This window comes from Passer domesticus, chromosome 25 (assembly GCF_036417665.1).
Source record: "Passer domesticus isolate bPasDom1 chromosome 25, bPasDom1.hap1, whole genome shotgun sequence".
In the NCBI taxonomy this organism is placed as follows: Eukaryota; Metazoa; Chordata; class Aves; order Passeriformes; family Passeridae; genus Passer; species Passer domesticus.
The window spans coordinates 4,840,659-4,851,858 of NC_087498.1; the positions used below are offsets into that span (position 1 = coordinate 4,840,659).

Here is an 11,200-nt window from a genome sequence, read left to right on the forward strand (position 1 = left end):
AATATTTTAATAAAAACTTTTCTGAAGCTTCAATCCAGCAGTCTGAAGTTCAGATCCTCACTTCAGAGTTCACCCCTTAGAGTCAGGATGGTCAAAAGCACCTCAGTCGGTTTCCATTAGATTTGTGATTGTTGTTTGCACAGGAGCTCGCAGAAATTCTGCACAAGGGGATGCTGAGCTCTGGATTTCCTGGGATCCCATCAAGGAAAAAGCACAAGACCCCAGATGCTCAACTCGTGTTGGAAACACTCTCCTGACACGGCTGAGTTTTGGGGTCCCTCATTGCAGCTGACTCCAGGCTGACCCAAACCACTTCCAAACCGACCAGAGGAATTCTGATCGAAGCTCTGCAGTTCAGACTGAGCCCAGGAGAGCCTCGGGGCCCCCCAGGAGCCCCCAAACCCCACTGTGCACCGAGCAGAACCCGCTCCCACACCAGCCCCCCCTTTCAGCAGTGGTGCTGCAATAACACATTAAATTAATATCACAGCATCATCCAGGTGATGCTGGGGGCCCCGGGGAGGGAACCCCCACTACATGGGGAGCAGAAGCTTTTGTGGGGGTTGAGCTGGTGAGGAGGCAGCACACAGAAGGAGGACCATGCTCTGGCCATCAGCACAAGGTGATTGCCCCCATGGGGACACCAAACCCCCCAGTCCAGCCCAAAATACAGAGCCACGGGTGCTCCCACGGGGGGGGTCACCCAGCCACATTAAATTAATATCACAGCACCATCCAGGTGATGCTGGGGACCCCGGGGAGGGAGCCCCCACATGGGGGAGCAGAAGCTTTTGTGGGGGTTGAGCTGTGAGGAGGCAGCACACATGGCCATCAGCACAGGGTGACTGCCCCCACGGGGACACCAAACCCCCCAGGCCAGCCCAAAACACAGATCCGCGGGTGTCCCCACGGGGGGGTCACCAACAGCAGGGTCACGCAGCCGGCAGCACCAGGGTGCCTCCATCCCCTCCGGCCTGCAAGGGGACGCTCCGCGGGCACGGGGGAGGCCCGGGCGGGCCGGGCCAGGGGCGCAGCCGCCGCCGCAGCGCTTTGAACGGCCCTATCGCTCCGGGCCGCGCCGCCCCGCGCCGCCCCCGCCGTGATGCGGCCCCGGCTCCGCCTCCCCCGCTCCGCCGGCGCTGGGAGCTCCCTTCGCCTCTTTGCCCTTATTTAATTTCGAGTGTGATTTTGCTATTTTTAGCAGCTGGATCCCCTCCAGTAAGGCTAGGAGCTCGCTCCGGTTTTTTTATCCCCCCCCTCTCCCCCCTTTCCCCCCCCCCCTTTTTATTTTTTTTTCCCTTTCCCCCTCGTTCCCTGCAAATGATTTTGACCCAGCTTCCTTCCTCCTGGAGCAATTTTTTTTTTTCCTCTCTCTCTCTCTTTATTATTTATATAAATACGCGGGGCCTGGCGGGGCCGGGGATGCGGGGCTGAGCCGCAGCCTCTCTCTTCTCCTTGCAGATCCGCAGTCGCCGCGGGCGGGGGGTCCCTTCGCTCCGCAACACAGACCCGCCGGGAAAAACAAAACCACCGAGCCGCCCCCCAGAACCCACCGCGGACGCCCGGCTCGGGGATCAAGCTGCCTGTGAGTGCCACCTTCCTCTTCCTCCTCTGCTGCGGGGGGCCGGGGCTCCGCTTCCCCGCGCCGCATGCGGGGCACGGCCGGGCTTTGCAGGGACGCGGCCGCGCCGCGCTTCGCTTTATTATCGGCGTTAATTATCGTTAATAGCGGCGTGGTGCACCTGGCGGAGCGATGGGATGGGGGGAGGACGGGTGGGGGGTCGCAGGAGCGGAGAGACTTTGCTGCACTTGGTGGTGGTGGTGGTGCAGAGGGCCCCGGGCCGGCGCCGCGCAAGGTGCGCGGGGCCCGGCCGAGCGAGCGCGGCCCGGCCCGGCCCGGAGCGGCGCGGGGCCGCGGCCAGGCCGGGCCCGGCTCTGCGGAGCGCGCACACGCGGCTCGGGCAGAAGTTGTGGTGCTGGGGTTCAGCCGCACCCCAAAAACCGCCCCCCCCCCACCCCACCATGGTGCTTTGCAGCGCCGGCTCCACGAGGGGTTTTATTGCCCGCCCCCTCCCCGCGCCAGGACAGGGGCTTCACAAAGCCCTGATGGTGCCCTTCCTGCCTCTTTTCTTTCTCCTCCACCTCCCTCCTTCCTTTCCTTTATCACTTCCTTTTATTATGCATCCCAGGAAGGAAGGGGGGGACTTTGCTCAATGGCAGCCCCCGGGGTGGGGTTCGGAGCAGCCCCGCGGCGGGGCTGTGCTGAGGAGGAGCCCGCACATCCCTCCCGGCCCGCACCCCTGCCCAACAGGCTCTTCAACTTCTGCTCCACGATTCCCTTCCCCTCCTCCTTCCCCATCCCTCTGCCAGGAGGTGCGGCTGGGATCCTTCTCCAGCTGCCATCAGGCTGGATTTTCTGGGCGTGAAGAGCTTTTATACATATATATATATTTATTTATATTTATTTTTTTAAGATCTAAGGCCCCCGCCTGTCTCCCCGCTTCTCCTGGGCCGGTTTGTTTAATCTAAGAGTAGGTGGTAGGAGTGGGGGATTTGTGGGGTTATCGGCACATCAGAGCAGCGTAAGCCAGCGCAGGCGGCTGGCAAGGCAGGAGCAGGCCCGAGAGCAGGCGGGAGCATCGCTCCGAGGGGACAGCCTGGCCCTTGTGCAGCCCCGAGGTGCCTGCTGAGCACAGCCCGTCTCACCCCGCGGAGCAGAGGCAGCGATGAGGCCGGGGGAGGAGGGCCCGCCGGCTCAGCATCCACAGGGATGGAGAGGGGAGGAGGTTTCCTTCCCCCAGCTCCCTGAATCGAGAGAGGCAGATGTGGCCCCTCCACCTCCAAACCGTGCAGAGATCTCCCCCCCCCCGGCCGCGGGGAGAGCCCCTGCCCGCGTCCCCCACCGATTCCTCCCTGCCTGGAAAGGTTTCTCCCTCAGCTGCTTCCTCTCCTCCATGGCAACCCAGCTGCTCCCTCGCTGCCTGCCTGCATGGCTCTGAGGCGCGCGAGCAGGGCCGGAGCTGCTCCCGCCATGTGCCCGGGCAGGTGCTGCCGAGCCGGGGACACCGCGGGGAGCTGGGGCTGCTCCGGGCAGCAGGGCTGGGCTGGGGAGCTGCTGGGCTGGCAGAGGAGCATCCCCCATTTCCAGCGTCCTCCTTCCCAACCCGCTCTGCCACAGCAGGGCACGGAGCCCCCCCTGAGTCCCCTCAGCTCTGGAGCCCCTGCAGGGAGCTCCGTGGTGAGATGAGGGATGGGTGGGTGGGTGGGATGCAGAGGGGTGGGTGGGAGGTGCACGTGCTTTCCCCAGTACCAACAACTTTGCAGCAGCAGCTGCTTTTGGAGGTGGTGGGGGGCAGGCCCAGCAGCACCCCCGTCCCATGGAGGGTCCCCTTGGTATTCCCAGCTGGAGCTGCTGTGGGGTCTGCTCCCTCCTCCAGGGGAGGAGAGCCCAGCAGGGTGGGGGCCATGCTGGGCCCATCTGTTTCCAGCTGCAGGAGGGGGCACGGAGCAGCTCGAGGCTGCTCTGCCTCTGACAGAGATTGACTTAAAAAGAGACAAAACCCTGTCCCAGCCCGACCAGCAGCCGGCCCTTTGCTGGCCTAAATCTAAACCATACTTCTTTTTTTTTTTCCCTAAGAGACTCCTTGAAGGGCTCTGGGATGCTGTGAGTAATATTTTCGGGGTGTTTACACTACAGCATGGTTTCTGTCTCCCAAAAAAAAAAAAAAACGACTCCGAGGGTGGTTTTTGTTGTTGTTGTTCTGCACTCATGAGTCACTTCCAGAGGGGAGCAGGAGCTGACGCCTGTTTTTTGAAAAGGCTCAGAGGTCTGAGAGTGGCTCCTCAGGCTGCAAGTCCTGCCCACACCCTCCCCAGTGAGGCTCAGTGTCCCAGGGGGCTCAGCACCCTCTGCCCCCACAGCCCCGCCATCCCAGCTGCTCCAACACCATCAAACGGGGATCAGTTCCTCAAAAGTGAGCATTATTATCCCAGAGGTAGGAGGGTGCACACACAGCCTGGGCACACAGGGCTCTGTTCCTGCTGGGAAGCCTCACATCCCCACCCTGGGCAGGTGTCCCCAGCATGGCCGTGGTCACCCCAGCTGTGAGCAGCAGGGCTGTGGCAGCAATCCTCCTCCTCCCCACCCCGAGCCCATCCTGCTGGCTCCTGGGCTGGCTGCTGGGCACGGAGCCACCCCCACAGCTCTGGAAAAGCAGGTTTTCCCTGTGCCCCTGGGAAGCAGCAAGGTGGAGAGGGGAAGATGGAGCCTTTTCCTTGGTGGAATTGCTCCAAGACAACCCCGTGTCCTCAGGTCAAGTGCCTGTCCCTAACCCCAGCTTGGCAGCAGGGCAAGGGGTGCAGCAGTGCTGAGAGTGGGGTGGGGAGCAGGGCTGCAGGACCCTGAGCCCCACTCCAGGGCCCTGGCACCCTCCTAGGGACACCCAAGGTCCCTAATGCCACCACTCACCCTGCCTCAACTCGCCAGTGCCAGCAGCACATCTGGGATTTCAATTAAATCTGGAGCCACTCTCCTTGAGGAAAGGGGCCAGGCTCTGCAGGATGGGCAGGCAACCCTAAATGCCTGAGGGGACCCCAGGAGCTGCCCAGAGGGTGGCTGTGCCATGGGCTCAGGGCACTGCCCTGCAGCCAGGGCATTTTGCTGCCCAGCCAGTGCCAGGAGCTTGCAGGGGGCATCTCTCCTGCCCCAGGGTGAGGGCTGGGGGATGTCACTGCTGGCATGGTGAGCCAGAGCCGTGCCTGACTGACCTTCCTCCCTCCCACTCCTCCTCCTCACCCTGCTGGGACAGACGATGAGTGAATCCAGCGCCAAATCCAGCCAGCCCCTGGCCTCCAAAGGGGAGAAAGACGTGTCGGAGAAGAGGGGCCGAGGGCGGCCCAGGAAGAAGCCGCAGGTACGTGGGGTCCCCTGTGAGAAAGGGGGGCTGGGTACCCCCAGGGTGTGGGGCAGCAGGAACCCCCCATCCCACACCTGCACCCCCAGTGCAGCCCCGTTACCCCTTTGGGCAGCAAGACCTTCCTGGGGGTCCCCAGAGCCCCCCCAGAGCTCCTGGGGGCTCTCCTGCCCCTCCCCAGGCCCTGCTGAACCTGCCTTTGCAGACAGGCTAATTAAAGCCCCATTAGCAAAAGCTGCTCAGAGAGATAAGATGCTGCTGGAGCCTTTATAGTACCAAACCCTGCTCATCCCCCCCCGGGGTAGGTGGGGTTTGTGCACGTCGTTTTCCTGCAGAAAAGGTGATTTGTGGCTTCCCGACACTTCCTCGGCTGCAGCACCAGCAGGGTCTGGGCTGAGGGGCCGTGGGGACCATCCTGCTGGGCTGAGTGGGTGATGCTGGGGGGGGAAAAGGTCACCTGTGCCCAGCTGAAGGACACACAGGAGCCTGTGCTTGGCGTCTGACCGCCAATCCCAGTGCGACCAGTGCCCCCAGTACCACACGGGAACATCCCTGCCCTGGCTGGGGACAGCGGGACTGCCAGGCTGGAGCACCCCAGGGTGCACTGGAAGCCACTGTGGGCATGCAAACCCCCTGTGCTCTCCCTCCAGCAGGAGCCCAGCGAGGCCCCGACCCCCAAGAGACCCCGTGGACGGCCGAAGGGCAGTAAAAACAAGGCCACCCCAAAGGGCAGGGTAGGTACCTGGCACGGGGCTGCTCCCGCTGGCTGCTGGCACCACACGTCCTGTTTGAGCTCAGTTGTGGACAATTCAGGGCAGATCTGCCTCCGAGGTGGGGATGTGGGGAGGAATCTGGCCCGAGGAGGGTGGGGGAGCTGGGGGCTGTGTGTCAGCACCGGGACACCCGAGATAAACCTGTCTGCAAAGCAGGCGACTCACATCCTGCACCCACTCGTGACTCACGGGGCATGCCGGGGCTGGGGGGGCTCGGGGGGCTGGCAGCAGTGCCCCAGGAGATGCCACGGGGGTGATGAATCCAGCAGTCACAGTGGGAGGAAGGGGAGCACCGCCCACCCCTGCCAGCAGCCTGGGGACAGCCTGACCAAAATGCCTTTTTTTGTTGTCCTGGCTCAGAAAGCTGCAGTCACACCAGGGAGGAAACCTCGAGGGCGACCCAAAAAATCGGTGAGCGGGCTTTTTTCCCTTCCCCATCCACCCTGGCAGGGCGGTGGGCACTTTGGGGGCACAGCAGCTCCCCAGAGAGCCCCATGAGTGCGGGGTGGGGGCTGTGGGGTTGGAGGAGCTCAGAGCAGTTCAGCGAGTAGGACACTGCACTGGGTGGGCTCTGAAACCTCTAGAGGTGGGGGTTTGAGGAATGCTGCCCACCCCACCTCCCCGTGGGCCCGAGAGCAGTGCTGCCTGGCTGGTCCTGCCCTGGGGACATGCTGGCACTCGCCTGCCCGGGTCCTTGCACAGCATTCCTGCAGCCCACGGGTGCAGCCACCCCCTTCCTTCCCTGAGCTTCCCCTCCTCCATTCCATTTCTCCTCCTTTCCCCCTCGGTTCACAGCTCAGGCAGGTGCCAGGTACCGGGACAGTTTCATCTCCTTACCCTGTCCCAGATTTTCCTCCTTTTCCCACTGAAACCCCTCGCAGAGCTGAGGGGCTGAGGCCAGCCAGGGCTGCAAACCCGAGGTGCCACCCTGGGGTCTTCCCTGCCCGTGTCACAGTGCCAGGGGCAGTTTGGGGACCCCAGGGCGTGCAGCCAGCTCAGGGGGGTGTGGGAGGAGCCTGTCCCGTGCCAGCGGGGCCGTGCCGGGACACGATGTCCCTCTCGGTGGCGTTTTTTGTGAATGGAGAGGGAGGAAGCGGGGGCTGCTGTGACTCAGGCTCACTCAGCCCTGAGTCACCGCCGCGTGCGGGGTCACGGCCTCCCACACCGGCCTGGGGGCTGGACAGGGACACCGGGGGCTGACAGGGACACCCGGGGCTGACAGGGACACCCGGGGCTGCCACCACCCCCCCGGTGGCCGCTGGGGACCGCGGTGACGCTCGGAGGTGTTGGTGGGGGATTGCTCTGCCCTCCTCACTGTGAGCCCACCCGAGGGCTTCTCACCTGGGATTTACCTCCGAGCTGGGGTCAGGGCCAGTCCTTGCACCCAGGAGGGGTCCGTGGCTCAGTTTCTCCCTTTGCACCAGGGGTGTGATGAGCCTGGGCAGCCCTGGGTGCAGGGGCAGGGCAGTGGGGCTGCTCTCCCTGACACCCCCTGGCCACGCTCCTTTGCCTTGCAGCAGCAGGACGAGGAGGAGGTGAACATTTCCCAGGAGTCATCCGAGGAGGAGCAGTGACACCTCCCGAACCGGCGCTACCTCATCGCCCCGCAGCGGCCGGGGGGGAGAGGGGCGGGGAGAGACCCACCGTGCCGCCCTGGCTCCCTCCTCCTCCTCCTCCTCCCTCCTCCGCTCCCTCCTCACCCTCAGACAACGGCAGCACTGGAAAATGGCCCAACCCGGGCGGCCCCCGCAGCCCCCGCCCGGGGGGGGCACCTGCCCCAGCTCCCCCTCCCCAGCCCTGGGGGAGCCCCACTGGAAAGGGGGATCACGGCAGAGAGCCGGGGCTGGCACCCCCCAGCTTGGCTGCCCCCCGCGCAGTGACCTCACCCCGCCAAAGTGGGTGCTGGCTGCCCCCCCAGCACTGGGCTCTGCCCTGGGGCCTCTGCAGGGAAGAGACGGGGGGGACAGTGAAGGTGAGACCCCCCCAAAATGCATCAGACCTTTGCTCTGACCCTGGGCAACCCCTGTGTCCCCCCAGTCCTGGGTGACTGCACTGTGTGCGGGAGCAGCTCCCACGGCGCTGCCGGGGCCCGGCGCCCACCCCGGGGTGCCCACCCCCAGGGGTGCCCGTCCCCAGGGGTGCCCGGGCACGGCTGGCTCCAGCAGCCCTCTCCCCATAGGTTCTGGTATATATATTTTTTTTTTTTCGTTTAGTACTTTTTTTTTTTTCCTTTCATTCACAACTACCTCTGGATATTTAAGTTCCACGCTCTGAACTCACAGACGTGCTGCTGCGCTGCCGGGGCACCGTGGGCTCGCTGGTTCCTGTTTTCGGGGTGTTGCTGGGGGCTGTGGGGTATTTTTTTTTTTCCCCCCCCTTTTTTTTTTTTGGGCTTCATTTTTCTTTTTTTTTTTAATTGTTATTTTGAGGTCTAGTTTGCTCTGCTGCTTCAAGGGATCGAGGCTGGCAGGGCAGAGGTGTGGGGGGACCAGGGATGCTCCCCCTGCCCCTCTGCCCCGGCACGACGGCTGCAGCGGGACCGGAGGTCGGTGCCGGGCGGCCCCGGCGGGAGAGAATCGGGGTTTGGTTTGGGTTTTTTTTTTTGGTTCACTGTTAACGACCTTTTGGGTTCCTATTTGCAGTTACTTGAATAAAACATTTTATGGATGTTTGTGAGCCTCTGTTCAGCCCCCAGGCATCTCCTGCACAGGGACATCCAGCCATCCACGGGGATGAGCTGCCCATGGAAACACAAACAGGCAAAGCCCTGCTGCCCCCCAAATTCCCACCCAAGGCTGGGAATCCCCCGCCCCACTCGGAGCCCCGGGGCCAAGGCAGAGACATATTTATTTACCCCATCTTCCCCCAGGCATCCCGTGCCAGCAGAACCTGCTGCTCCCTGCCAGTCTGCCAGCCCCATAGGCCCCTCCTGGGCTTTCCAAGGGGCTGCTGGAGCAGCTCAAGCCAAGGAAAAATGGCAAAACCAGGCACTGAGGTAGGAGATGTCCCATCCCGGTCGGTGCTCGGAGGTGCGGGCAGCAGCTGTGGCACCACCGTGGGCACAGGCTGCCCATTGTGGCTGATGGCACCAGTGCTGCTCCCTTCCCTGCCGCGGGCAGGATCCGGTCCTGGTGCTCCAGGCAGGGTCAGGCCCTCCAGTCCCGGCACGGGGGCCAAGGGGGCGAGGGTCCCCCCCAGCCGGGCACCACCTGCAGCACAAAGGGACAGCTGCAGCCCAGGGCATGGCGGCGAGGCACTGCCCTCCCAAAAACCTCTGCATTACACCCAAACCCTGACTCCCTCGAGGTGGAACTCAGCATTCTTGGAGGTATTTCCCAACCTCAGTGATTCCCAGAGTTCCCTCAGGACAGGCATCTCACTGCTGCTGCTTCAATTTTCCACGGAAAAACGGGATAAGCGCCAATTCCCAACGACCCACCTGAGCCTCCTCAGCCTCCACCAGCAGCTCCTGCTCGGACTCGGGGGGCTCCTCAGCGGGGTCGTAGCTGTACATGGGCAGCAGCCGGTGCCGCAGCCGGTCCGACCTGCCGGGGGTCGCTGCTGAGCGCTGCCCCCGCAGCCCCCCGCAGCCCCCCGCAGCCCCCCGCAGCCCCCAGCCCCGCTCACCTGCGCTTCTTCTTCACGTACATCACCTGCGGGGAAAGGCATCAGCGGCGCGGGCTCCGCCGGGCCCCGCGCCCCCCGTGCCCCCCGCCCGCCCACTCACCGCGGCCAGGAGGGCGCCCAGGAGGGTGAGGAGGAGGAAGGGCCCCAGCACGGAGCCCACCAGCGAGTCCCCCGCCGCGCCCGGCGCCGTGGGGGCCGTGGCGTTGCTCATGGCCCGGCGCCGGCTCCTGCCCGCATCGGGTGGGGGACAAGGCACCGGCGGCCTGGGAGTGACCGGCACACCGGGAATTCACTGCCTGGGAACGTGGGAATGACCCCCACCCCGGGAATGAGCCGCACCTCGGGAATTCACCGCCTGGGAATGACCCGCACCCCGGGAATGACCGGCACCCCGGGAATTCACTGCCTGGGAATGACCCCCACCTCGGGAGTGACCCCCATCCCGGGAATGACCTGCACACCGGGAATGATCCGCACACCGGGAGTGACCCCCACCCGGGAATGACCCTCATCCCGGGAATGACCCCCCACGCCAGGAATAACCCACCGCCCGCAATGACCCGTACCCCAGGAATGATCCGTACCCCAGGAATGACCCATACCCCGGGAATTCACCACTCCGGAATGACCCGTACCCCGGGAATGACCCGTACCCCAGGAATGACCCGTACCCCGGGAATGACCCGTACCCCAGGAATGATCCGTACCCCAGGAATGACCCGTACCCCGGGAATGATCCGTACCCCGGGAATGACCCGTACCCCAGGAATGACCCGTACCCCGAGAATTCACCACTCGGGGATGACCCGCACCCCGGAAATTCACGGCCCGGGAATGACCAGCGCACAGGTAATAACCCACCTCCCGCCCGGTGATAACCACGACCCGGTCATGATCCCCGCCCGGTATCACCCTGTGTATGGGGGGGTCACCCCGCACCCCCTTCCCCGCAGAGCTGCGGCTTGGGGGGGGATCCTCCTCCACCAGCGGGAGGACCGGAGGGACCCCCGCACTGGGCTGTGCCCGGGACGCCCTCGGACCCCCGACCCCCACCCCAGTCCCCCCTTTTCCTCCCGGTCGGGGTCGGGATGCCCCGGGGTCCCCCCTCCCCCCCCACTCCGGGGATCCCCGCGCGCGCGCCACGCCCCGCCCCGCCCACCTGCGCGCGCCGCCCGCGCCCGGAACCCGCGCGGCGCGTGACGGGCGCGGGGCGGGGCCGAGCGCGCGCGCGGCAGGGGGCGGGGCCAGTGAGGTAATGGGCGGGGCTTAGGGCGGTGGCGGCGCGCGGCCGGCAGGGGGCAGCAAAGACCGGGCGGGGGCGGGGCGGGAAACGGCGTGAGGGGAGAGAGGGAACGGGGCAGAGAAACCGGGAAAAACGGGAAAATGGGAGCCCGGAGAGCCAGGAACGGGAAAACGGGGGGGGGGAAATAGGGAGAAAGGAGGAAACGGACCCGGGGGGGCGCACAAGGAAAGGCGAGCGGAGGAGTGGGCGGATAGATGGAGGCCAAAGGTGAGTGCCCAGCTAGGGGTGTGGGTGAGAGGAGAGGGATGGAATCCATGGATGGATGGATGGATGATGGATGGATGGATGGATGGATGGAATCCATGGATGGATGGATGGACGGATGGATGGATGGATGGACGGATGGATGATGGATGGATGGATGGATGGATGGATGGATGGATGGATGGATGGAATCCATGGATGGATGATGGATGGATGGATGATGGATGATGGATGGATGGATGGATGGATGGATGGATGGATGGATGGATGGATGGATGGAATCCATGGATGGATGGATGGATGGATGGATGATGGATGGATGGATGGATGGATGGATGGATGATGGATGGATGGATGATGGATGGATGATGGATGGATGA

At 64.1% G+C, this 11,200-nt stretch overlaps 2 protein-coding genes across 8 annotated transcripts; one reads left to right on the plus strand and one right to left on the minus strand.

Annotated features, from left to right (window-relative positions):
• Positions 1 to 1,058: 1,058 nt before the first annotated feature.
• Positions 1,059 to 8,353, plus strand: HMGA1 (high mobility group AT-hook 1). Of its 4 annotated transcripts, none has more exons than XM_064399016.1 (6): positions 1,059 to 1,218; positions 1,462 to 1,585; positions 4,809 to 4,913; positions 5,564 to 5,647; positions 6,047 to 6,097; positions 7,204 to 8,353. In XM_064399016.1, exons 3-6 carry the CDS (start codon positions 4,812 to 4,814, stop codon positions 7,258 to 7,260), a joined length of 294 nt encoding a protein of 97 aa, XP_064255086.1. In that variant the 5' UTR covers positions 1,059 to 1,218; positions 1,462 to 1,585; positions 4,809 to 4,811; the 3' UTR covers positions 7,261 to 8,353. The 4 variants fall into 4 exon arrangements, with proteins under 4 accessions (XP_064255086.1, XP_064255089.1, XP_064255088.1 ...); XM_064399019.1 differs by having other exon boundaries at positions 7,207 to 8,353; XM_064399018.1 differs by having other exon boundaries at positions 5,567 to 5,647.
• Positions 8,354 to 8,514: 161 nt separating this feature from the next.
• SMIM29 (small integral membrane protein 29) lies at positions 8,515 to 10,533 on the minus strand. 4 transcript variants are annotated; one of them, XM_064399015.1, is made up of 5 exons: positions 10,473 to 10,533; positions 9,414 to 9,576; positions 9,314 to 9,339; positions 9,126 to 9,231; positions 8,515 to 8,895 (listed from the first exon to the last, which is right to left on the minus strand). In XM_064399015.1, the coding sequence occupies exons 2-5, from the start codon at positions 9,522 to 9,524 to the stop codon at positions 8,833 to 8,835; spliced, it is 306 nt and encodes a 101-aa protein (XP_064255085.1). In that variant the 5' UTR covers positions 9,525 to 9,576; positions 10,473 to 10,533; the 3' UTR covers positions 8,515 to 8,832. The 4 variants fall into 4 exon arrangements, with proteins under 4 accessions (XP_064255085.1, XP_064255084.1, XP_064255083.1 ...); XM_064399014.1 differs by having other exon boundaries at positions 9,414 to 9,609; positions 10,473 to 10,518; XM_064399013.1 differs by lacking the exon at positions 10,473 to 10,533 and adding an exon at positions 10,175 to 10,357.
• Positions 10,534 to 11,200: the final 667 nt, after the last annotated feature.